Source organism: Apteryx mantelli, chromosome 5 (assembly GCF_036417845.1).
Source record: "Apteryx mantelli isolate bAptMan1 chromosome 5, bAptMan1.hap1, whole genome shotgun sequence".
Taxonomy (NCBI): Eukaryota; Metazoa; Chordata; class Aves; order Apterygiformes; family Apterygidae; genus Apteryx; species Apteryx mantelli.
The window spans coordinates 62929274-62957227 of NC_089982.1; the positions used below are offsets into that span (position 1 = coordinate 62929274).

Here is a 27954-nt window from a genome sequence, read left to right on the forward strand (position 1 = left end):
GTGTCTCAAGACAATTCATGAAATGGAGTCTCATATATGTATATATGTGCATTATATCTCAGTATGGGATTTTACTCTATTTTAGAAGGCAGCAGGTGTGCATAGAGGCATAACAGTGAAGTCAGTGAGGCGTAGGTAGTGAAATAGTTTACTAATTGGTGCAGCTTCTATTAATGTTACGAACTTTTAAGAGCACCTCCTGAGTATGTGAACCTCCTAAACATCATGGCAAATAACATGATGTTTAGATCAGATGAGAGAGATATTTAATGTTCCATGAGAGTTATTAACTATTTCTATTGTGTTTCTATTATAGGAAGTGTTCTCTAAGGGAATAATCCTTCTTTCTGCTATAGCAACAGTAAGAGTTCATGGGGAGAATAAATTTGAAGTTGTCACATCCCACAGGACTTTTGTCTTCCGGGTGGATAAAGAAGGTAAGTAGAACACATGATTCTAGTTATGACTGCTAGAAAGTCATGCTAGTAACTGCTGGTAAATTATGTTTGTGAAATATAGTGTGTGAAGTCACACTACCAGAAGTATTTTTGGAATCCAACTGTTTTGGGCTCATAAAGTGAGACCTGAGATAATTGTAAGCTTTGGATTAAAAATTCTTTTTAGACACTCACATAATTAAATTATGATCTAGGTACAGTGGAGATTGCTACCAAAATTTTAGGACTCCAGAGAAGCAAAATATATATTTTTTTTGAGGAAAAAGTGGAATTATTTTACATCATGCAGAACTAAAGGCCTCTCCCAGATTCTGTGGAGTAGTTGGATTAATGAAGTTCAATTATTAACCCTACCTCTCAGGATTTACCACTGAAATCACCTTCAAGCAGATCAAGGTTGTTTCTCATTTCGCTTCCATGCCTGGAACCTCTATATTGTGATTATGATAAAAAAAGAATGCTTCTGTGGACACTAGATTGAATAAAGTTTGATATATTACAGTCTCAAAGTTAATACTGAAATTTTCCACGAAAGGCCGTTTATAAAATCTATGCTTATGCAAAAGTACCCTCTCTGTGCAGTGTGATAGGTGTAGGCTAAACAAGTGTTTTATGCAGATTTTGCAACTTACCTTTCATAATGTCATTCCTATGCAAAATTTTCTTGAAATATTCTAGTGGGTTTAAAAGTTGTTAGACGGATAGACAGATATGCATATGTCAGTTCACAAAATGTAATTGTGTTAGCCTGTTTCCTTAGGAACCCAGTCCAAAGTGTATTGGCAAGAGCATCAGAAAACCTCTATTACACTGGTATTTGAAGGATCTAATTTATGATCTCCAGCATAACTGTATCCTTTAAACTTTGATAGGCTTAGTTTGTAGAAAATCTGCTTTGAAGAACTGAATTTGTTGGGGAATGGCTTTTAAAAAGTACCAAAATAAGAATGCTATTTTCCAGCTCTTACCTCCTCCTCTATCCTTCCCAAAGGTTTTTTTTTTTTTCCGGGCATTCCTTAGCACTCACTAGTAGCACTTATAGTCCGTGTGCTCTCAGGCATCTGCTCCGAGTCACTGCTTGATATAAAACTGACAAAGAGCAACAATGAAGTTGATGGCTTGGATGTGGTACTGTGATCAAAGAAAATCTGGATTTTTCAGGGTGTCTTTATTTACTGTCTTATACAGTATTTTCAATGATCTGTTGACAGAGAATACAAATGTAAATGGGAAGTTAGTGTATGTTCTAATTTAATACTTTATCAACCAACAGTTATAATATGTGGAATCAATATTAGTGCATGTATGATTTAACTTATTTATGGAAATAATAAAATAAAATGGAATACCTAAGGAGTACTTAAAAGATACTCAATATGTATTTACAGCAGTACATGCCAGCACCATTATAGCTTAGGGGTTCTCTACATTTCCATTATCAACTCCCATTTTTATGGGTTATAGCTTGGTTGTAAACATTTGTTGTAGGCTGTAATGGGAATGCAGGATCAGTGAACAAATCCTTCTTATCAGGTTTGGCTCAGATCATTTCAGGCATTTTTATGCTGTTAGCTCAGCTAAAAAGTAGGTCTATTTTATTATTTTTTGACTTTGTTTTCTTTTAAAATAGTTTTTTTTTTTTTAACACATTGGAATGCAACAGCCTTAGTGAAATACATAAATTTTGCAGGGCCATAATTTGCTTTATGGACTGTTGCCTTTGAATACTATAAAAATATTAACAACTTATACTTGCTTATAAAATATTTAGTACCGTGTTATTTGGTATGTAACTCTCTTTGGACAGAGTGGCCTGTCTATAAAGATGTTCACTTAAGTTTAGAAATGTGTTGGGCAAGCAATTTGGTCCTTGCTATATCCAGAGCTGGATGATGTATTCACAGTAAATTATGCAAATAACCCTGCTTGCTTTCTGGTATGTGCACAAACTGTTACTTGATTCTAGTCCTTCTGTGAATTTGTGGTTGAAAATTGCGCCAGGGCTATTCCAAGGGTATTTAACTTCTATTCAAAGATTTTTGAAATGGAGACTTTTATAAGTATTTCACACTGTGGACCTTATTTATTAGCTTTTCTTTCTTTCTGCTGGAGTATTTAAAATACAGAATACTATCACTTTGTTCACTGACCTGTGTCGCTTTGTACCCGTATAGGTCCTCAGTCAATAGACTGTTGGTGCTCATTTTGTTCACATTCAGTGTTCTGATTTTTTTGATGATATATCAAAAAACACTATTTTTTTGATTGATTTAAATATCCAGAGGTAAAAAACACTATATGTAATGCCTTGGGAAGCTGAAGAGCATCTGGGAGCAAAAAATTATTCTGTTAAGTGGTAATAATGATTTAGATGCATAATCTATCTAGATGTGGTCAGATTTTATTTGATTGGAGTGAAACTCTATCAAAAATACTTCAGGTTAATGTGATGCTCTCTTATTCTTAAAAATTCCAGTAATCTTTTAAAACTATTTTCAAACAATTTTAAAAGCTTGTTTTAAAACAAAATTTATACTCCCAAGAGGAATACTCAGATCATCTTCCCTGTGCTAGATTGTCAGGCTGCTGTCTTCCTCTTCTTCAAATCATTCTCTCATGCTTAAGTTTGTTTATTTGTTCCTCCTTATTACACAGGTGACATTAAGAAGTAAATGCATTATTGTTTTGGTGGTACTCTTTGCAATGTTGGGAACTGATTTTGTGAACTTTATATGTAATGTGAACAGAATTTTCTTTCTTTTTTTTTTTGGGGGGGGGGGGAGCCAACATACATACGTAGTCAAAATTTCACATTCATTATTTGGCCTAGTATATTTCACTACCCGAATCCTTCAGAGCAAAGAACTGGAATTTTCACAAAGTTGCTATCACATAGGACAAGTCTAATTTATTCAAACTATTCAGCATTAAAATATATTGTTCTTAATCTGGTGAATGTGTGAACATAGTGGACTGAGTGGAACTTTATTACTTCACCTACTTGTGTTCATAGATTTGTGAGACGTTAAATTAATAATGCATGCAAAAGATATTCAAACATGCATTTTCTCAGTTACTCAGTTCCCTTGACAATATCAAGCTTAACCACTATACCTTAATGGAATAGATTGTAAACTGCCAAATGTCTTTGCATAAGACATGGCCAAACATAAAATAGTATTGAGGAATGGCTTCCTCTTCAGTGACAGATAATATTTGGGCTCCCCAATTTTTTCTTGCGTTAACTTCTATAGTTCTTTTCCATTGATCTTCCAGAATGTGGACATTCCACCTTTATGGCCTCAGTCTTTAAGCTTTCTGAAATTAAGCATCTAAGCACTAGTAGTCACAATTTTTAAAATAGTTTGTATAACTTTCAGTTTACATGTTGATTGTTGGGAGTTAATGGAATGGATATTTTTTCTAACCTCTCCACTGACTTTTTTTTTTTTTTTTCTTTTCCTTTTCCCACCTCCTGTTCAAGGTGGATGTTCACTCTGATCTGGTATAGTTCTTCCACACAGCAGCATAATATAATAGAAAGAACAGGAAAACCAATATGGTAGTGAAGAATGGAGCTGCCGCTTAACATATAAACTGTCTTTGTCTAATTTTTTGTTGTTAGAAGAAAGGAATGACTGGGTTAATACGATGCTCAATGCCTTGAAATCGCAGTCTGATAATAACTCTCAGCCTCGAACTTCTGTTGCCCCTGAGAAATGTGGATATCTTGAACTGAAAGGATACAAAGCCAAAATCTTTATTCTGCTTCAGGGGAATACAGTGTGGATCTGCAAAAATGAGCAGGTAGATTTTTCATATTCTTTTTGTGAATGAATGCTTATAAAGATGATTTAACTAGTGAGTTACAAATTGATGGCTCTTAGTGAATAGATACATTTCAATATGAATGCATATCTCTTTTTATGTAGTACTTTTATTGCTGCTATTCTCAGAAGGCTTCAAAAAGCAGGAGAAGTATCATTATGTCTATTGTACAATGGAAAAAAAAACGAATATATGGTGAGGTGAAGTGAAAAGCCCTGAGTGCCACAACAGATTAGTGGCAGGGCTGTGATTAATTCACTCTTTAAGTGTGTGTCATAAGCACTTTGCTAATTCAGAAGGCTTATTTTGTGCACTGGTTTCACTGTCCTCCTGTAATACAGTGCTCTAGAAAGTGCATTATTCAGAAGTACATTGTGAAATTTAAGTGATACTTTAGTTAAATGTTCAAAACTGCTGTTCTTTCTGTTTTTAAGAATCTAGATTGACCAGTTTCTGTTGTGCACTGTAATACTTTAAACAAATCCAGTATTTAAAAAAAAATATGAAGTAGATCTATCAGTTCAGCTCTCAAAATCTAGAGTTTTTTGTATTGTTTTGGGCATGAATATAGTATGATGTAATAATGTAGTTAACTGTGAAACTCCTCACCATAGGATGCTGTGTATATGGAGGATAGGTGTGGATAATTGAGTTCAGTGAACAACTGGGCAAATCAGTGGGGAAAAAAAATCAATTGCAGGACATTGAGTGAAAGGTATTATTTCTGTGTAAGGAAATCCTTGACCCACAGGTTGCTGGAGCCTGAGAGGATATTTTGACAAGCTGTTGCTATATGCTTGCCTTATTCTCATGCTCTTGTTTAGGGAAAGACAACAGTACGAATACTGGATTTGATAGGTCTTTCATCTAACCCATTTTCATGTGCACTTCTAGGGGGGGAAAGAGTTTTTCTGAAGTCACACAAAGATTTGCTTTCTAGAAGGACCAGAGGGCAGGCAAAAACAACCTGTGTATGTTCTTTGCGCTTGCCCATTTTTGCTAAACCAGGGTTATAATGCTAGGCAAATTTGTGTACAGGCAATCTCATGTTTCAAATGTGAATGGTCTGACAGTAAGATTTGTCATTTTTGTCTCAATTTCTCTCCCATCGCCCTCTTGTTTGTGAAACTATTCAGATGGATTTGGGGGCCAGCTTAATGTTCAGCGTTATATCTTATTGTTCTTTCCCAGGGCATGGCAGAAAGTTTGAGACTGAGAAAGAGTTTTTCTTTCTACTTGCTGTCCTCCAAGGAAGTTTAACTCATTAGGTGCATTGTTTGAGGTCAGTCAACAACCAACTGATCCAAAAATGTAGTGCAGTTTATGGATTTATATTATTCTGTAGCTATCATAAAACTCCATGTAAGTGCTTTAGACATGTAATATCTTATCAAATGTGTATTGGCTGCATCTTATTGAACTTAAGCCTACAGTGTGTTTGGCTGATTGAGCGCCCTGGAGAGGAACTGGTCTTCGTAGCTGAGCACAATACAGCTATACCGACATCCCTGATCTTGATTATGGTAATGAACAGGTGGTTTGTCATTTAAATTATGTTTATTTTAGTAAATTCTAGCACCAAAGGTCTTTACTTAAAGAAAGAAAAAAAGGAATTAAAAAGAAAGTAGTAGATTGCAGTTTGCCACTATTCTCTCAGCTTAGTCTGGTAGAAGGGATGAAGACTGCTTTACTTGTCTCTGCCTATGGGATGACACAATACTCTGATGCTAAATGTTACTGTGCTGCCATGGGGCTTTCAGATATTTCATTGATGAGAATCCATGAAATATGTTAATTTATTTTCATATATGAGAATCTGCTGTTTGTGGATATTTATTGTAAGGAGCCGCTTCTCACTTGAGAATCAATACTATATTTATACTTTTGAATATTTTTGAGGGCTCCCTTATGGAAGTTCTGAGCTTCTTGATTAAGGGACAAATATGTTCTTAAATGAGGACTACAGACTTAGCACAGTAATTTCTGTTCCACAGAACCGTAGATCATTTGAGACTGACCACGTCCCTCTTGAGTCTTGGTACAAGTCATCCAATTCCTGCTTTCTTCCTTCTTTCTTATTCTGCTCGTGTATGACCGTAGAGAGCATCTTTCTTGCCTCAAATAGTCCGCTGGTCTTTCTCTGCTGATGGGGGAAATTCCCAGTTCTGCCCTCTTTCCTGAGTCAGTTTTTCTGACTGTGTTGCCTTTGAGGACTATGTGTGTTGATAGAAAACTGTTTGAGTCATTCATTATGGAAGGGTCCTTGATAGCTCTGATATCTTTTTCAGGGCAGATTATGACTGATCTAAAGTAATCTAAGACTATTTTGTTGTTTTCCCCTCCCTAACCCCAATCCATTTCCTTCTAGTTGCATATGCTTATTGACTGTGTGTGTGTGTGTGTGTGTGTGTATTGGATCTATTGCTTGTGTGGCTGTATGGTAGGTTGTATCAGCTCTGCCCTTTCAGAGTCATTGATTTTAGATTAGTTTTAGCTGATCATGAAAGCACACCCTTATACAGCCTTTCTGTTTATTCCTTTCTACTGCATGGACACTCTGCAGAGATCACTGCAGTGCAGCAGCAGGCAAAACAAAATAGAGCCCTGAAACAGGCTGAAGTTCAGAGGTGCTGCCTGCTTCTCAGTTTCTTCTGCCTGTGCGAAAATTGCAAACAGTGGTGTAAAACCAGCTCCTTCCCCAGGCTGATTTACTTAAAACTGTAAAAATATAAAATGGTCATAAGAGGTTTCTTGTTAGATTCTTCTTTTGAATAAATGTCTCTCTCTTTACATGACTTTTGCCTATTTGGAAATTGGGAAGAATAACTTCTGTATTTAAGCCTGCATGCTTTTTTATGCTTCTCTTAGTACCTTTCATGTTTTATTTTCATGTTCAAAACCAAATCTCCATGATTTTTATTGCAGTATTTAAGAAAAAACTCAGTAATGTGGTGTTAAGGCAGTAGAGGGCTCTGGTGTTCTAAAAATCTTTCTCTATTTAAAGTTTGTACTCTACCCAGTAATTACCAGCCAGATATGTCCAGGGATGTCCTTGAATCCTGTTCATATTGGAATTCATGTCCACACTAAAACTACTCCCAGAGAGAATTAGAGGGGTTTATTATAACTGCAGTGCTAAAAGACACCTATTTAGACTCCTTACAATGTTGAAATGAGATTGGATCAAGCTGATTTATTGATTTCTATTAAACTTGATAGAGAAGAGTCACTGGTACTTTAAAAGATTTTTTCTTCATTGTTAAAAGTGGAGAAGAACCTAAGCCAAATACCAAATCCTAGCATAACCACCATGAACTTTGTGAAGTTCAGATTGAGATCAGAACATCATGTCTCAGGCCCATTTCTAGTTAAAAAGTGATTGGTTTAGCTCAAGCTTCTGGCAGTGATATAGTGGTAGTATGAAACCATCAATTTCTTTGACTCTCAATGTAGTGTGAATTTCTTAAACTTCCTCACTGGAGCAAAAGTGAAAAATAGATCGTAGAGAATCAATTTGTTCCAACCTGTAACTCACTGAAATTCCCATTTCTATTTCAAAATCATTCGTGCTTAAATAAAAACATGTCATCTGGTGCTCCATGACAGCTTAAACCTTGGCTTGAAATGTCAGTCTGCTGTGATGGTGCCAGTGATAACCTCTCCTCTGAGATCATCGAAAGGTCCGTGATGGACGCTTGTCCAGTCCACCAGAATATACTCTCTTCGTTAGGGCATATTCAGGATTCCCTGCTATTTGAAATTAGGGAGGACGTAGGTCTCGCAGTGCTTGCACAAGTGTTTGAGAATTCAGGACCCTCTTTGTCACTGGAACCTCGGGTGGTTCCAAACTAGATGTATTTACCTGGGAGATTTGAGGAAACCTTGCCAAATATAAAGACTGGGAAATAGCATGTGTGGCTGTGTGCCAAGATTGTTTGTTTTTTTTTTCCCTCCATGGTTGACACTAAGTTAAAGCTTGAATGGTGATAAGAGAGTGCTCTCTCTGTTACATACACAAAATATTATCCATTTTTTATCAAAAACCTCATGTTTCATTTTGGCTCAATGCTCTTACTGATTTCAGGGTTTTTTTTTGTTTTGATTAAGATTGAAATGATTTGCTCTGTGGCAGATGGAAACGTTTATGCATGTTGACTGAACCAGTAAGATTGTGCCTAATAATTTTAATTTCTACTCTAATGCCAGTGGTGCATTTAAAGCAAAACTGGATGACATAAAATGTATTACAGGAAATGATATTAAACAGACAAAAGATGGCAAAAGGTAGAGAATGGATGGGATAAGTGGAAGAACAAATCAAAGATGATACTTGAGTTTGACAGGCTGAAAGAGAGAGAGAAAAGTGAACGTCAGTGGAGTGAAATGAAGGGAATATGTGCTGGTGAAATTTTTTTTTTTTAAGGTATCTCTATTATGCAGGTTTAAAGAGGAATGTTTGAAATCAAGTGCCAGAGATGATGAAGCTGGGATTCAGAGGCAAACTTAGAAGTCTGTGGCTCTTTGGTACTGTGGCTATGAGAATGTATGAAGATCATCTGCAAAGGAATCATTCATTAGGAAACGCTCTCTTTTTGGAGAGGGTGTAATCCTGAATAATAATCATGAACAGGATAGATGAGAACAAGAAGCTCTCAAAAGAATAAGGAAAGGATCTGTTAAGTCCAGTAGAAAGAGTGTCAAACAAGGGAGGGTGAACAGTTACATGAAGTCCTGAAGATAAGTAGTAATGATTGCTTGCCTTGCTGAAGAAGCATGAGAAAGACTTGTATTTCGACTCTTTGCTGTGTCATCACGATGACATTTGTGAATATGGAATGAGCGAGATGATGACAACAGCAATGTGAAAGAAGAGAGGAGCTGAATGTAAGTTGTGTGGAGAGCAAAATAGTTGCTTAAAGATTTTTAGAGCTAGTAAGAAGCCTTGAGCAGTAGTTCAAGTGCCAGCTAAGATTAGTGGATGCTAATTCAAGCTAGGAAGGTATTGTGATGTTAATATATTACAAAAGCAAGTGACAGAGCTTTGGAAAGGGAGGCAGGAGATTAAAGACAACAAAAGAAAACAGGAGAAGGAATCAGGAAGACCTTTTAGGTAGTTGCTAGGAGATATTGGGGAGAGAGAGAAGTTGGGGCAGTGGAAGATGTAATTATTGCAACTGAAAAAATCAGAAGAAACAATCCTTCTCTCCCCTGCTTCCCTCTTCCCTCAAACCCCTGGGAACGTGTCATTTCAGAGATGTCACAGCAATAAGTTATTTGTAACAATAACTGGGAAGGTCTATAAAGAAGAGCAGTAGTTGGTGATAGACATGACTGCTGGTGAGAACTATGAACAAACATGTTAACAAGCCTATGAATGAATCTGGTCCAAGATGCCCTAAATAGGTGGAGGAGGCAGGATATCAAATGAACATTTGTGCTCATTTGATTCATTCAGGTTTTACTCTTTACTTTAAAATGATGCAAGTCTGTAGCAAATTAAAAAAAAATCCAAGAAAATATGTTGGAAAGGGAGAGGATTAATATGAACAGGCATTTTAAGATCAAATACACTGTTACATTGGCGACCTGAAGTAGAAGCAAATGATCCAACCTCTTTTAAATAAAGTCATTTTCATCAAGCTGTAGGGGATGATAGATTAAGGTCATAGTCCTCATTTTCCAGCGGTTCCTTGACATCAAATTCATTCCAGTCTTCCACACTCAGAACCATGGCAAAGATTGATTGCTGTTCATGACATCAGAAACAACTAAAAGGAAGATAAGTTGAATTCTGTAAGAAAGCTTAAAAACTTCCTTTTCTGCTTGCAATATAGCACAAAATGAACCATTACAGCAAATTACGTGGAGGGAGAGGGTTTGCTGTTGTTCCAACCAAAACTCCTTCAGATTTAAACCAATTGCAACCCTAGTCCAAAAAAAAAAAAAAAAAATCAAATTTGAAATTATATGCTATTGCAGTAAGAACCAGACAAGAAAAATGTGACAGTGACTATCTGTTTAGGGAAAAATCTACATTTTACATTCGAAAATAACTTTGTAGGATATTGTTCGAATGTGTTGAAGATACTAAAGAACATGTAGAAGAGCATAAACAGGAATTCTGTTAAACAAAAATTAAAGTTATAGAGCTTATTAAAAAGTTATGTTCTTCGGTGTGCAGTTGAATTAAACTGTGGGTTTTATATGTGTTTTTTTCTTGTTTGTTTTTTTTTACACTATTAAGATCTTATTGAGGTGTAAATATCATAGATAATGATAAAAGCAATCATAGAGTGTGGTAGAAAGCCTAACACTTTTCCACAGTGATCAAAAACTTCCTGATTAGTTTGATTTGGCGTGGAGGGTAGGGAAGGAGGAAGGGAAATGACTAAGATATCAACTTCTCAGTAATGTTCAGTCAAGCTTTCTGGTAGACTATTACCTATGCAGCCAGCTACCTCAATCACGTAAAACTTAGCAGTGAAGAAAAGTAGGATTTGTTTGGATACTGTGAAGAACAAGGATTTTACCGAGTGGCACCACGCATGCATAAGCAATTGAAGAAGATTTTGGTACAACTTGACATAAGATAAGGTTGTGTTAATGCAGTCTTGGGGAAATGTGTTTTCCTGCAAGAGAACTGGAACTATCTGAGGGCATTATCCATCATCATACTTGGTGTTACTTGCATTTAAGAGCTACTAGTTTGGCTTCAAATACCATGTTAAAATAATCTATTGAATAAAAGCCCTAAATACAGGGAGCAAAGCACCACTATGTGCACTTTCATTTATAATGGTAGAACACATCTGTATTCTTTTTTTAAACACATGAACAAATTATTTCTTCATCCAGTGAATCTGAAGGATTGTATAATCCATAAATATATGTACTTATAGAGTGCTTTCATTTTTTTTTTGCACTGTGCAACAAGTGGGTTAAGATGACAATAAAATTAATAAAAAGGCACTTTATGTTTTAAAAATAGTTAGAAGAACTCTGTTTTTCAATAGCTCAAGATAGCATAAAATTCAATACAACTAGAGTGCTATTTGTACCTAGCTGATTTCTGTTTAATTTAACTATATCAGTCAATGCTCACAGGAGACTTGCTTAAGCACTTATCAGTACCTTTAGATTACTTTTTCTTTTTTAAAATTAAAGGCACTGTAAAACACATTTTTTCTATACATCTGTTACTTTTATGCATGGACCATATCTTGGCACAGAAGTAACTTTTAACCATACCAGTGGCAAAACTGATTTTTACTTTTTGTTTTTCTTCTCAGCCTGCATCCTTTATTTCAAACAATTTCATGTAGCTGATTAATTTAATTGTTTTATATAAGGTTACAAGGCCATTATTTAACAGCGAAGGGTAGGATATTTTTGAGGGATTGTATACAACATGCTATTGCTTAAGTGTTCATTCCACAAATGTAGTTTTTAAAGATGAGCACAGTCATATGTTATGATAGTGTATGTGAATTTGATTTCCAAAGTAGGCAAGAATGCAGTGATGTGCTATTGCAAATTTGTATTTGTTTAGAATATATTTTGTGTTATCAGCTTGCCATTTGTGAAGTCTGTTAAAACTCAATTAACCGAATGCAGTTTATGAATTTTCTCTAACCTTAAATCAGTTTGTGTGGGAGAACTCAGACAAGTGGTGTTGCAAGGAGTTTTTTGTATGTTGCCTGTAAGATAAAGACTGAAGTTGCATGGATAACCTGTTGTGAAAGGTAAACCTTCAGCTTTCAGAGAGGTGAAACAATTTTTTTTTTCCTGTGTCCAGTTTGAAGTGGATAGCAATATGCTTGACCTTAGGATTTGTTTTGTGAGTATGATCAGATGAGCGCTGGCAGTCCCATTGTGATGATTAAAATGTTCTCCTTGGTTGCAATACTAAATAAAAAGTATTATTGTACATTAACGAGAAACGTAAGAGTATGCCTATAGTTCATTAATGTGCCTTGTACTGACAACGTGTCGTCTAGAACCCCAAGCGGTTAAAAGCAGGTGATTGATTATAATGTTTTTATTTTGTAGTGACTGAGTAAGCGGGCAAAGCCCAATGTTCATGAAGAACATTGTTTTGACATTGATGGATTTCTCTTTGCTTCTTGATAATTTTCAAGATTGGATGCTGCTTTTGCTCTGATCTCTGTTAGAGTAAGGACCATTGGAATTTGTTCCAGATGTCCAGAATTTGTATTTCCCCCACCCCCCTTTTTTTCTTCATACCCTTTTCACCCTCCACCTACTTTGTCACAAACCGTTAATCAAGCCGTGGACAACTGACCCAGAATTGTCATCTTCTGCACAGTGTATACTGAAAATGTGAACAGCATCATCACTGACAATAGAGGGGAGGCAGGTTGGAGTTACTTTTGGATTGGTAAAATAATTGAACAAAAACAAATGATGCCATTGTTTAGCGGTCTGTATAGATTAGGCCATTTGAGTTTTCATCAGGTGGATAGTTTAAAATAACCATTTTAAAGAAAATCCTTAAAATACTGAGAACTTTAATGCCTTTGTAGCTTTAGAGACATTCTTATCTTTTGGATGTTAAGTAAATTGTTTCTTGTTTGTCCTGGTTTCTTTGTATTATTTGGAGTAGTAAGACATTGTTTCAGAGGGTAGCAAAGAGCATTATTTACTAGCAAGTTTTCTCACCTGTCTTATATCTACAAACTTTATTCTAAATAAATGCATCATCCTTACAGCAAGAGGAAGGGAGTTTAAGATTTACAACATCCTAAGAATATGGGGAATGCCCCAGTGTGCTTTCTCAGCAATGATTTCTGACCTTGGTTAATAAACTGCTAGGCCAACAAATTTGAACTTTATTAACTCAAACTGAATTATTGCTTCATGAAACACTTCAGTGCTATTGTTATTAAATTAAATTCTCCTTCTTAAAAAATTTGCTTGCAATATAATATTTTGTTAGAGATGGCACGTTTTAAAACTCACTCATCAAAAATCGATATCTTATAGATGTTTCTAGAAAACTTCACTCAGAAGTTATTGCTATCTCAGCATATGGGTGAGACCACCCAGAGATGCACCAAAGTTATTGATTGATGTCCAAGTCCTTAAAAGAAGCATTTGAAAAATAGTGGGATTTTTTTTTTTCATTTTCATTTTCATTTTTTTTCATTACATGCAGTTCATAACAAAAGTCAAGGTTTGTTTGATTCACTGAAGGTCAAAGGTGGCCAAACAATTGTATGAACAGGCAGCTGCAGGAACTTGTGACCAGGACTTGACAGTGGTTGAGAAGGGAGATTATCTTTAGCTTAGCAATAGAGAAAATGCACAGAAATGATTCAGGAAATAAGAGCTGGGAGTCTTGTTTGTTTTCTAAGTGAAGTCTAATGACATAAGTATGTTTTGAATATTTCAAACAATGTCTATTTGTAATTTTTTTCTCTTTTGAAGTTTTTAGAGCTACCTTTATTTCATCCCTCTGCAGGAATTCTAATAAAAGTTGCTTTTAAAAAACTGTTAACCCGAAGAACGCAATGACTGGCAAATTCATTTTGCTCACGAAGATAAGCACTTTAATTATTGACATTGCCAGTCCTTTTAGGGAGTCTAGCATCATCTGCTGTTTAATAGAATATTTCAGCTCCTGCTCAGTCCTTTCTGTTACCATGAGTTAGGATAGTTTAGAAACGTACTGCTGTCTGATAGCTATGACTCCATATCGGTTACTGCAAAGCAGCTGCCTGTCTGTTTTCAGAGTGCACGTTGTCTCGTGCTGCCACATGTTTTCAAGTTGTACCGGTTTCTGTACACCTGCGTCTGGGCAGGGAAGAGTCTGTCCGCACTATGCCGCGTTTTCGCCGTGTGTACTTGTCTACAGTCGGTGTGCACAGTGCAGCACTGTGTTGGAGATGCCTGAGCGAGGCTTGAAAAAGGCCTTGAAGCTATAGGGCTGCGTTAGTATAATTAATATGGCTATGTATACTGTTGCACTTGAGAGTGTCTGCAGGATACCATGCGATGATGTGAGGTGTGATGCTTTTTCCAGCTGAGGGCCATAATTCCTTGCCACGGGGTCATAAAGAAGTTCAAAGGCAGATAAAATGACAGCAGTCAGCAACAGCGGCTCAGTTCCTGCAACACCGGAGTAATTGCAGCTCGTTATTACAATTGACTTTCCCTTCTCTCCCCTGAAGGAACCGAGCAGCTGCCAATTTGCTGGGCTGCAAGAAAAGAGATGAGCCAAGAGATGGGGGTCAGAACAAAAGTTGAGGAGCACTGATCAAGGCAAAATTCATTAGACCTGAGTAGCTCTAAGAGAAGAAAAGGCGACAGTGCTGGCAGGTCATCACTGGTGCCCAGGTGGGAGATGGAGCCTGACTTCCAGGTTGGTTTGTTTGACCTTGCACTTGCCTCATAGAGAAAGCGAGTGAGGGGGGTTCCACCAACTGCTGCCTTACTGTGCCAAACCCACGCTGGTAGCAGAGATGCCTGCCCTTTCTACTTGGCTTACAGACATGGGGCTTGTTTCACACTGAATAAAAACATCAGTTGTTTCTCTGAGTGTTTCCTGTGTGCTCTGTAATCCTTCCTCTGTGTTTTGAACTGGCAGTTTCTCACTTTCCTTTTATAACTAAAAAAAGGATGATATATTACCTGTTTAGTCTTTTCTCACTATTAGCATTAAATGACAGCATGCAGTAGGCAAAAGTTAGAAGTCTGATTTGAGGATCTTAGGTAATAGCACTACTTACAGTTGATGTGTGCAATTAGCAGTTTAATTTTTGTGAAACTTGCATGGCTTTATTGGTGTTCTCACGAGTAAATGGTTATGTGGGTATAAAAGAGTTACATAAGGCTCTATTTTAGATGTTTTCATTTTGCTATTCTGGTCAGTGTTCTTCATCCTTCCATCATAGCTGAGCTCTGGAATATCAGAAACATCTCTGTGAATATATGCAGGGGGAGCTGTTCTGGAATTTTACAGGGAGAAGGAAAAATAAAGGTTAATAGAGTGCACTGTAGGTACAAAACCAGAAGGTGTTATCTCATCACAGTTCTGCATGAGTCTGTGGTGCTGGCTCTTGGGCTCTTCTAATTGTGCAGGTCTTTCATCAGCAGACCTAAATTTCATTCTTCTACACTGCATGTACATGTGTTTTAAAATTAATCTTAAGAGGCCTGTGCAGATTTTGTTCTAGCTTCTTGTCCTTGTAAATGGAAAAAGTTGAAGACGCATTTTCAGTATATGCAGGGCAGTTTACGGAAAGCTGTTGCTAGTAGGATCTAAATGCAAGTGCCTGGTGTGACTCTCTGGCTTTGCTAATGACAACTGGAGCTTTGTCATTAATGTCAGCACTGCCAGTGTTTCATTTTTGCCAAGTATTTTGTTTCATGCCTGAATTCTTGTTCAGCCTACTTTCTTAAAGGCATGGTTGTGCTGGGAAAACGCAGGTGGAAAATGCTGGGTCGTTGCAGATAGCAACTGCCCAATCTTGCTAATATAAAAGGATTTTTTGAAGTTTTTCTATTCTTAAAAAACACTATAGCTCATTGTAGCTCCCCACCTGTATGCACAGTTGGTACAAAATGCTGCTGCTGCATTTCAAAATATCCTCAAATGGGGCAATTTTATAATTCTAATTCCAGTTCTGTTTCATGATTTGTAAGACTGTCTTTTACAGGGATCTTATCAAGCCTTTGCAATCTTGATGAAGCTTTTGTGTGATGAGGTGAACCTGCATATCTTTGGGTATGAACCAGAAAAGCTTTTTCATAACTGTGCTTTGCTATGATACAAAGTAGTTTCAGTTTGCTGGTCTCTAGGTCACAATGTCGCTGTTAGATCAGCCTCTAAATCAGTGCTGAAGACTTCACGTCTTTTGCCTTTCCTTCAGCAAGCTGGCACTGTAGGTGCTGTTTCTTTACTGATCTCTATGATTTGTAAGGTATCTCAAGTTATCTGAGTATAGTAATGCATATTTCAAATAACTATAAATTCATAAAATAATAAAAATAAAAACTGTTCTAACAAATTTTGAGGAAGTAAATTTGTAAATTTGCAAAATGTGGGAGTTAAGCTTCCATTCACCACATTACTCAGTGTATTAATGCTTTTAGAAGAATAGTGTAAGTAGTGATCAGAAACCCCCATACAATGTGCCCTGAAGCAGTTAACATCACTCTTGGCAAGTTTTGCTTTTTTAGGGTCTTTTAAAATTCAGATGAGCAGGATTTATTTCTTCCTTGTGAAAGAAGACGGGAGTGAGAGACTGGAGAAGTGAAAGGAGAGTAGGAGGCTGGTGGAATCATTATGCGACGAGGGAGCCACAGGGCTGTAGCTTTTTTGGGATGCTGCAGGACTTTCCTGGCTCATTCGTGGTATGACAATGGAAAGCTCTAAAATTGACAGGAAGTAACTGCAGAAATGGTAAATGGAACTAGTCTGTTACAGATCGTGTAGCTTTTAGTGTTCTTTCTACTAACTAGATCTCTGCAATACAGAGTTTGCAGCCTTTTGGAAGGGAGTATGTTTTCTGATTATTTTTCTTTTTTTATTTTTTCATTTTTAGTTTGTAATGGTATGGAGTAAGTGTAAGAAATAGCATGTCTTGTCTTAAGGCTGAACTTGTTCTGTCTTTGTGTGTACAAACAGTTTGTATTTTTCTCTTGGATATTAACCTTTGGTTCTCACTAGCAGAAAATAATCTTATTGCAAGCTTGAATTTGCTCATTTTTACATAAGATGCTTTCCAGTTCATAACTTTTTAGGTCTGTAAGACTGATAGTCATAAAGATTTAGACCATTACGCTAATTAAAACACAGATGTTCAGTTCATTAAGGCTATATTAATTCTAGGGCCAAACCTGAATGTAAATTCAATTCACATGTTTTAGGACTGGGCTCTCGTTCTATTTTGGACTATTATAAAAATGTTTGAGTAGCTTCCTGTAGCTGTAAGGGGCTACTGTTTATGGAGTTGTGAATCCCTTTGGATAAAATACGTAGCTGTGGTGGTTGTCCTTCTCAGATTTAATAATCACTGTAAAATAAAGATTTTAAAAAATAAAGACATTTTCACTAAAAGCAAATGGCAATAGCTTTTACGAACCCATGATAAAATTGCTTATTTTGGATTGATTTACTGAGAATTGAGTAACTCCATGAGCATTTCATACTCTAGCTTTTTCAGTATTTAGGTAGCAAACTTGCTTGTAAATTGTTTTAATTTGTGAAACTTTTTTTACACATTTATATTAATACTGTTTTCTTCATGTGGAATCACATTATCTTCATGACAAAAGGCATTGGCAAATATAAGAATTAATCAACACCAAACAGGAGCTTTATGTGTGTCTGTTAGTGGTTTTGCATTATGTAAAATCAAAATACTTTCTATGTGTTCATTTGTCAGTTAATTTCATCTTTCTGTTGTATGTCTCTCTAGGGCAATTTAGCACGTGTGAATCTAAAGGTATTAGAAGAAAGTATTTTCTTTTAAAAATATATATTGATGGTTGAACTAAATAAAAGCAGAATCTCATCCCAGAAAGAAAGTGCTGAAATGACTGAGTAGGTCAGGAGAGATTCCTGCTCAGCAAGAGCCACTGTGCCGCGTTACTGTTGTCCTGGCATCAGCCCTTGCTTGCACTGGGCATAGCAGAATGTATGGCAAAACTATAGGTGCTGGTGTCCCTTCACTGCTTTAGAATAAATATTCCGGAAGTGGGAATAATTCACAAGTCATTGTTTGCTCTCCTTAGTTTTCTGATTCTAGTCAATGGTAAGAAGCTTCTGCTTTAAACTGGCTTCTAGAGGAATGTGTCTCTCTCCATATAGTCCAAAACACATTATTCAAAGTACACATGCGTGCCTGTATGTGCACATGCAAAATACAATTCTACTAAATGCGTATTTATTTATAAGTACAAAATTTTTTTAGATAGGTATGTATTTTGATTCAGATGTTTCAAAAATATATGAACTTCAGATTATAAGTAAATCTGAAATTTGGTGAGGTTTAATGTCTCCATTCTGCTAGGGAGAGGTATTCTAAAACAAATAAGAATTTATACCATCCAGTCAAAAGTTTTTGTGTGGGTCTGTATTTTCTTTAGGTTATTTTTTGACTTAATCTCAAGATCATGATGACACTTGTTAAAGTGCAATTTTTCAGTTCTGTGAGCAGCAGGTGTGTGTAATTTTCCTAACTGGAATATGTACCGTTAGCTCAATCCAGAGATTGCCATATTTTGTTAATGTACTCTTAATAAGGCTTTTTTTGTATATTCCTGTAGTCTGCAGGAATCTCAAAATGCCATTCAGTTTAACAGGATCAGAAATCTGGACTGCAATTTTTATTAAGATCAGCGTGGAAATCATTAGTGATCCAGTTACATGATGATGAAGTGGGGTATATTTGGAATTTAGGGAATTTGGAAAGCCATGGAAACTGTTGGGGTTTTTTTTCTTTATGATGTGAAAATGCTCTTTATAGGTAATCCTATTTGAATAGCTTTAAAAAGTGTTGAAAGAACTTTTTTATATTAATCCTCCTTTGTAAATACTTTGAATTTTGCTGATTACTTCGAGATTAGATTCATGAGAGACAAGTAGAAAAGCTTTGGAAAACTTTCTCCATAAGGAAATGTTACCTCTTCTGCTAATAATTATACATTTATTGAAGGTAAAATTAATCATTGTTTTTACTTGTAAACTGTGACATCAGAGAAGTACATTTCCTTTTTAATAAAGTAGGAGGTAGTAAGATAAAAATAATTGCTTTTACATATAAAAGAGGACTAAGGGTCTCGAAAGCTTTCTCTTTGCAATCAAAGAGTAAAAGCATTGTTGCTTACTCAATGATATTTTTACTTGTCAATGCCATATTTGTTCCTCTCCATAGGTAAATTTGGGGGAAAGCAGGAACACCTTGGTTGGAGATTTTCCTGTTTTGCTGGTTGGGGTGGAGAAGGAGTTATCTTACTAGGCTTCTCTTCTGTCCAGTGACAGCTGTATAAAGAGGTCTGTAAAGAAGGTCATCAATTTTGCATGATGGCAATTGTATATATTGCCTAAATGTTCACAATCTGTCCTTCCTCTAGGAGTTTAAGCACTTTGTTAGCAGTTTGTCTAGACTATGAATACATAATAAGATCTTTGGTGAGTATGTAGACCTTCTGAATGTGAATTTAGAAAGCCATAATTGTACATGGTACTTTTAAAATGTACAGATCCTACTTGTCTCCAGAGAACAGGCTTCATAAATTTGCCAAGAGAGCTTCCAGTTCTGAACCACTTTCAAAGAAGGATCCAGACGGCTACTTAAAATTCTAATAGTAATAGCTATGTTTATAAATGTTTTTGCATCAACAAGAGGTGCTCTGGGTGCTCATTACAGTGGAAATGCTTAAAAATATATGCAAGTTTGAGATGGTGACTATAGGGAAACATGTTTGGGCTTAAAAAAAAATAAAAATCCAAAGAAACAGATGGAAGGGATCAAACAATAAAAGCAAGGACAATTGAGGAATTTCCAGGTAATAATATGAGGTTTCACTTATGTTGGAGTAACATCCCTTTGGGGCAAAAATGCATCAAGCGAATAGCAAGGAATAAACTCTCTGTTACTCTGAGCAGTGAAATGTTGCTGTTAAAAATGACCATTGGAATAAGACTAAAGGTGAAAGCCGTGAATATAGGCTGTGCTTGCTCATGACAGGCTTTTAATTTTGTTTACATATTTTTTTAGCTGCACACATTTGTGTCAGCTCATGACTTTTCTAGAGGCAGCCAAACGTAAAGATCACAGCACAGGCATGCTGCAGTTGCTCCAGCGTCTTTAGCTAATAAGATGCCAAACTGTGAACAAGCTACATGGTAGCAAGGAGCCCCGCCGGAAAGAAGTTCCAGTAATTGTTCAAATGGGAATCTTGTCTGTGCCAGTTTTTCATGGAGGTGCAAAAAAGAGCAGTTAAGTCTCTCCTGTTTGATATCTGTCAGGGTATTGGGGAAGATAGCTAGACATGCAATGTTATCAGCTTGCTTTTGATGCTTAATTCTTGTGTGACTCAGATTTGAGACTGTGGTGCTTTCCTAGTGCCTTGAGTGACAAGGAAAAGAAAGCATGTATGTGCAGAATCGATTATGGTCTGAATCACACTTTCTGTACCTTGGCTGAACTCTGAATTGTAATACAGTTGAAGAATTCAGTCCTTTCAGTATTTTTCTAAAGCAGCAATGCAAATGACTGTGGTACCTTTAAGTCATGAACTCTGCCTTCTAGTAATAGCTTTCAACTGCTTTGAGTTAAAATGTACAGCTTTACTTAGAATTCAATTACTTACACTCTTGCACAGCTCTCACAGTTTCAGAAATAACAAAAAAGGTTATTGGACCATCACTAAATGGCACACATACAAATTATTTGTAATCTTTGTGTCATTATATGAAGACCTTTTCATAACCCTGATTTTGAAACATGCTCTTAATTCAGAGAGTTTGTTGGTGATTATACAACAAAGCAATTGATAACCCCCCAAACCAGATATTGGGTGTAATCTTCTGGTAAATGCCATATTTAAAAAATAGGTCAGTGTGATTTATGGTGGGTCCAGCTTATTGAAGAACCACATCAATGACAAGTATGTTTGCAGGACGGGGGGGGGGGTTTTCCTTCTCTTTCAGCTTGCTTCTGTAGAAGTGAGAAATTTGTGGATGTCTGGAATTTTGATTTTTGCTGTCCTTTTCATTGTTGTCTTCTTTCCTGATTTTGAGGACTAAGAAATTAAAACTTGTATTTATATGTTTAATTATTAGTACTTATTAGTAGCTGTGGTCTTTGGACATCTCTTCCTAGACTGTATCATCTGGTCTTAATTCACTGTGAACATACACTAAAGCCTTTCCTTCAGGGAGTGGGAAGGAGGGGAGAGGGGACATTTAGAGTTGTTGTCCTCTGCTCTGACTTATATTCCTTACATCTTGTTAAGACCTGAGTTCTTCAATAGCTGCCGTTATGTTGAATTTGGTTGAAGTCAGACATCTGTCTAGATTAAGAACATATTTGGGTTTAAGTAAAGAGTCAAATGTACCTGTGATTATGTAAACCTCATTTTCTTGGGAAACTGAACTAAAAACCTGTGAAAATTCAAACAAGATCTGTGTGAAAGAACATTACCATGATTACAGATTTGTGCGCCCGCTCTAAAGTTGGGAGAAAGGTGGGTTACTTCTATAACCTTAATTTCACACAATTAAATCTGTAGAATCTATTATTGTGCAGGAGATACAGTGATATCTTACTTTTTCTTTTTCCACAGGATCAGTAGCTCAATCAGTGCGTTGTTTACTTAGCAACTGTTAGTAACATCCTAATTTCTTTTCACCAAGTAACCCATGTGCTTTTTACTGCATGCTGTTGAAAACTGCCTTAAAGCAAGAATCTTTCACCAATGGAGGACTGTTCTTTGAGGAAATGATCAGTACTTGTTGTGTTTGGTTACTTGAGGAACAAGGATTAACTTATTTTTCGTCAGTTCCTGTTAGATAAGGGAAGGTGATTGCCTCCTCCTTATGACCACACAGCTCTGAGAGACAGGGTGTATGATTCAAATATCCATATATTTTGCGTTATCTATTTTCTCCCTCTTTCATTGAGGCAGTAGGGGGAGAGAGGAGGGGAGAGTTTTATGTCTCACCATACCTATTTGAAGTACTGCTTTCCTAGTTCTCAGCTGTTCTGCAGATGAAACCCTAGAGCTTTAAGTCAAATACTAGAAAATGAAAAATGTGCAATGAAATGACTATATGCTAAGGCTTTTGATTTCTACTGTGTAGAAATTGGCTAAGGCAAAGATAAGAGCCAGCTCTCCAGGATAGTATTCAGTCACATTAATTATGTGATCCTCCCTTTTTTGTATTTTGCCGTCTGTAGAGTAAGGGGGTTTTCATCTTCATACGTCCTAGATCAGTCCGTTCAGCAAGCAAGGCATAGGCCTGGTGGTACATAATCAAGTGATTTAAAACTGTATTCATACTGTAAAATTCAGACACCTGCCAAATTCAGACACCTTAACACCAAGTTAAGGTTCTAAATTACTTCTGTAGTAAGTGGATAAAAAGATTTGTAACACAAATGATAAGTGATCTAAGGATGTAACTGTATTCATGTGTTAGACAGGAACACGTTTTTGAAGCAACTCTCTCAATTGTCCCCACTTCCTGTGCCTTGGCTTGCAGCACGGAGCCATCCCAAAGCACAGGCACTGGATGCCTCTGCCGTAATTGCCCTGGAGGGGCTTGCTCCAGTAGCACAGCTAATGCACTCCGCTCCAGACCACTCTGCTGTAAACAGCCCTGCAGTGCACGGCACTGACTAGAGTCAGTCTGCTGTCCTCTCTTTTCCTTTTATCCTTGCTCTCTCTTTTGCCCTTTCTTTCCTGCCCTCCATTTTTTCCCTGTCCTTTCATTTTTCCCCATCCTTTTGTTTTTCTTTCCCACACAAAAGTATAGATGTCAGGTCCTCATCACCAAAATGTTTTGTAAATTGTAGCCTGAATCATTCTCAAGTGATTCTATTTTTGGGCTTAGAACTTGGGAATTTTGCTTAACTAAGTAAAGAACCTAAAATTGATGATGTGATGACCCCCAGGTATTATAATAGATGAGCACAAAGCTACAGAATTAACATGCACAGACAGCTTCAGCTCATCAGGGCTTGAGGGTTTTTTTGTGTGTGTAATTATATACTATATGCTTCACTGACATTTTGAAACCTCATTAGTAAGACCAAGAGTGAGTATGTATATTTTTACTCTTGGTGCTTTTGATTCCAATCCATGATATGTAACTATCACCTAAAATCTATGTTAAAAGATTTTAGGCTGAAATAAGGGACATTAGTCCTTAAAGATTGGGAAAGCCTGATGAAAGATAACTGGGGAGGCAAAGGCAAAGTATAATTTAAAAGAAGAGGAAATCAATATAAACTTGTGGAGAAGAATTAATATCATCAAAGCAGTTTCTGCACTGTTAGTCACTGTTTCTCAAACTCTGATGCATAAGTGTGTCTTAATTTTTTATTAATATGGAAACAATTTTCTCCATCTTTCTGTTGCAAAAATTAGCCTTTCTTGCTAGCTAGAAGGGCTGGACTATATACTTCGTCTGAACTATATACCTATGCTATGCTACCTAAGCTATGATTGCCTTGCTTGAACTGTTCTAGTTACTGGCCTTTAATATCTTTGAAATAATTTGGCTACTTGAAGGGAATCAAAATGGCATAGGGTTAGTATAAAGGAAAAGTCTAAATCACGTAAAATTGTTAAGGCGCTTCCCAGTTTTTTTCAGATGTAATTTTTAGTCTAATTTTCACAAACCTGGTGATAGTTTCCCAAAAGTACACCTAATAAGCTATTGCAAATAGCAGAGGTAAATTCAAGGAAATGTGTAAGACTGTATTTTGGAACTTTGATCAGAAAAGTGTGATTAAAGGTCAAGAACTTTCTGTGTATGGACAGTAGGACAAGAACAGAGTCTCAAATATTAATGGGCCTTTTTAAAATCAGTGGGAGTATGGAAAGAAAGACAGGTGTGCAGTGTGTGTATAAATATGTATATGTATTCTCCTGAAAACATGGCAACAATATTCCTTCTTGTATGCTGCTGTTGTTATCCCCTTAATCCTCTAACAAATTTCTTGTATAAAAATGTGGACTGATATTTCTAATGTGAAAATATTAAAAATATTAAATTAAATCTTGGGAGTTATTTCCAAGAATTTTTATGTGAGGGGGAAGGGTAAACTTGTACTTGCTTTTTATGTTGTTTATTTAAATCAAGTCTTTTTTTCAAGTTTGAAGTTATATCTTGTGAAAATAGTGTTAGATTCCTTAAAGACAGATTATCCAAAGACTGTTTAGTGAATACTTTTGGTCTGTTATTATATGCAAGAAGAATTGTTTTTTCGTAAAAAGCTCCTACTATCAACTGATTTTTCACCTTCTGCAAATGCATCCAGATAATATCAATGCAGACATGTAAGATTAAAAAAAAAACAAAACCACACACACTCAGCATTCCCTGTGTATTTTTGAATCTTCTTAAACTTTTCCTCTATTGCCAGAAAGTTTAACGTACAGTTTAATCTATCTGGAACAATGAGCTTTCAGTCTGTAGGAGTAAAACAATTCTTATTCCAAAAAGATACTGCTTAGTCTTGCTGTCAGTACATTTTGCGTAGTGCTTGAATGGCCCTATTGTCCTCTTGTGCACTCAAAATGAATGAATTTATCTTTCAAAGTGGAGCATTTCTTTCCCTCTGTACCAATTTCCACTTCTGTTTCTGAAGGAGAGAACCAGGCTGCGCTCTTGAAAGCATATAATTCTGAACCTTGAAAATTAGCTTCCAGTGCACTTGTCACTCACAAAGCCTAGTTTGTGCCAAGTGTTGTACAGTTACCATGAAGAGTTTGTTTGGACCAATACAGGAATAACCCTACTCTCACACACCTACAAAATCAGTTAATTTACCTTCTTCTTCAGTTCTGAAAAGTATATTCCTCATTCCTGATTTCTTAACCTTTCTGACATTCCTCACGCTGAAATTCAGTATTGTAAGTTCTTGAACGCTTATTGAATTAAAAGCATGAAAACAGTTACTCTCTCTTCAGTGGGACAGGTCATACACTTTGGGTATGTATACAAATTTTTGAGGGCTGGTGTTCCAGCTATTGGTAAAGACTTTGAATTTAATTTATTTTGTTTATAAATGCTAAGTTTTGCATTGTTAAGTTCAGTACAAAAAGTTTGGTGTCTATCTTCAAATAGCAGTTGGTATTAGGATAGGGAAAGTGTAGGACCCTTAAGCTTGAAAAGAGGAAAGAGAAGGGAATATAGGACAAAGATTTTTAAGATGGAATGGTATGGAATGCATAGATAAGTAAAGGTTTGTTGGTGTTTCCTGTAACACAAGAGCTAAAGCCATGAAATGAAATTCTTCATTGTCAGATTAAAATGAACATACATGCACAAAAGGAAGTACTTTTTTTTGCACAATTAGTATTTGGGAAATTCAGGAAATTCAGCTGTGGAGGTCTTAAAGCATGAACTTGTTTAAATTCCTTGGGGACGTGGCTGTCAATGGCTATTAAGTGTGATGGCTTGGCAGCAGCTGTTTGTTCAGGGACTTTCTGAGCAGGAAGTCCCTAGATTGCTGGAAGCTTATTTGGGAAGATGAGAACGTACCTTTTCTTGGTTTACATTCTTTTTATGACTGTTGCCAATAACAAGTGCTTAAGGGGAGGCTACTTCATGCACTAGGTGAACTTCTGATCAGGCTCAATATGATAGTCCTTACGTTCACTCTTCTTTTCTTCATTGTTTTTCTTTTACCTTTGGTAACCTCTAATCTGGACCTGAGAGTATATTAAACTCCTATTAATCATGTTTTCTGGCAGTCATTCAGCTGTCATTTAATAACAAAGAATATGGTGCACAGTTATCCAGGTACAAGCATAGTCTTGTTACTGCCCTTTTAAAATCTGGCCTTCTTAGAGCCAATTATAGACAAGTAATTGACACGTGCATCCAATTTACCACTTACAAGTGCCAACCACTTAAGTGTAGAAAGTAAAAGGTGATTTTTTCATTTTGTCTTGCTCATTCGATTTAAGACACTGCTGCTAATGGAAATCAGAATTTAGTAGTATTTTTCTATCTTCAGTCTTGTTTACCCTATATTTCATGCTTCTGTTTATGTCAGTGGTGATGTCTGGCTTTAAGAATGTTTCATTGCTACAGGTCATGCTGTCAAGTTCATGTTCAAAAAGAGATTATACTGTCCACTCCTTTCCCATAGAACTGGTCTTTGAGGATGATTTAGGGACTGTGTAGGCTTCGCAGAGATATTTGGTCTTTTCCAAAGCAGATGTATCAGTATCAAAACCATTGATATAAAGAAAAATGGGTGGGGAGAGGGGCTGAAGTTGAGAGAGAAGAATAAAAATGTGTATGTTACAGGGAATAAGAGTAGAGGAGAACTAGAAACATTTAAGAAAAATAATTATGTGAAGAACGGCTAAGCTAGAAAGATTGTTGGAAAGATTTTAATTTTTATAAATCCACTCTGAAATCCACACCTTGAATACTCATTACCAAAGAAATACTTGATGGCTTTAATCCTGTTGTTGATGTACTTAAAATGTAACTTGTTTTGTGAATTTTCCTCTGCACGTGAGCTTTAATGTTGTTAACAAAATTTGAAAATTTCGTGAAGAGAAACTTGTCAGTGATGCAGGTTTAAATACGTATTTAGCAGAAAAACAACCTCCCCTGCAAATGCAGGTAACTCTGCTGAAACTTTCATCTGCAGTGGTCTCATTCATATCTGCTCATATCTGCTCTCACCCAGCTATCTTTTGAGAAGTGACTTAGTAAACATCTTGCAGATCACAAGATATGTGGATTTGGCTTTTTTGCTTGGGTGAGGATTTTTTGTTTCTGATGCAGTTAGTGCTTCCAAGAAGTCAGCTAATATTCCAAGAAACATGAAATAAACTTGTGAAGGTGATTACTGTTAGATGAACATCTAAATTAGTTTAAGAAAGAAATACTGATGGTATTCAAAATATGTCAGAAATAAACATATATGACTTAGTGATTCCAAAATACTTGTATTTGAGAGCGCCTCGTAAGACCTTATGGAATATTTTTTCCAGGCTGTTGTATTGCAAGATTGTTTTTTATTTTAAGTACCTTTTTTAATGGAAAAAATAATCATTTTTCTCAGTTCTCAAGTTTTTGAAGCAAAAATGCTTAACATCTCTAATAACTGGGCCACAAATAACTTTTTGGCTTTTTTAGCTATAGGGCTTTTCTCTAAAACATGTTTGACATGTTTAGTTCATGTAATCCATCAGCAGCATGAGCAGCCAAAGGTTTAAGAACTAGAATTTTTATACATTTTGTTAAAACATTCTGTTTAAAAGCAGGCAAAACTGCTGTTAGTGAGAAGGATTTAGATATATAAACATGATTTGGCTCATAAAGCATGATTTAAGCTAGATACTTCTATACTTTTAGATGCATATTTTAATGCAGTGTGTTATTTTACCTTTTTCCCTTTATTAATAGCTATCAAACAAGATCATTCCAGCAAGTTTCAAAATTAGAAGGGTAGTATTTGGACATAATTTAGTATAGCTTTAGTTATCCCTTAATGAATTAGGAAGACCTTGCATATTGTTGCCAAAAAGTGTACTACTGACCCTGGATTTTTGGACCATGCTGATTTAATTGTTCTGTATCTGTTTCTGATTCTTGAATAATTGAAAACTCTAATTTATTGTCTTCTCCTTAGGATTTTAAGACAGGATTTGGTATCACTTTAATCCCTATGAATGTGGCAAATGTAAAACAAGTGGATCGGACTGCAAGGCAATCTTTTGAAATAATTACTCCCTATAAAAGCTTTAGGTGAGAACTTTAATATTTACATTAAAAATATGAAAGTGGTGGTTTAACCTAGTTTGGGTGAAAGAGTAATGTTTTTAGTAAGGATACTAAGCATTTTTTTAAAAACATCAGAAGGAATTTCTTTCCTTAGTTTAGCTGTGTGCTTCAGTAGTTATGTCCCTTACTAGACATCATATGCCCACAGATTCATATTTT

The 27954-nt window shown here is 36.2% G+C and overlaps 1 protein-coding gene across 1 annotated transcript in view; it reads left to right on the top strand.

The window, feature by feature from the left end:
- The window catches only part of ARAP2 (ArfGAP with RhoGAP domain, ankyrin repeat and PH domain 2), a 121770-nt gene that overhangs the window by 24103 nt on the left and 69713 nt on the right, over nucleotides 1-27954 (top strand). Inside the window, exons 7-9 of the mRNA XM_013949576.2 lie at nucleotides 317-437; nucleotides 4084-4265; nucleotides 27644-27759. Of these exons, the coding sequence (XP_013805030.1) occupies nucleotides 317-437; nucleotides 4084-4265; nucleotides 27644-27759 (419 nt within the window). The remainder of the gene's footprint in view (nucleotides 1-316; nucleotides 438-4083; nucleotides 4266-27643; nucleotides 27760-27954) is intronic.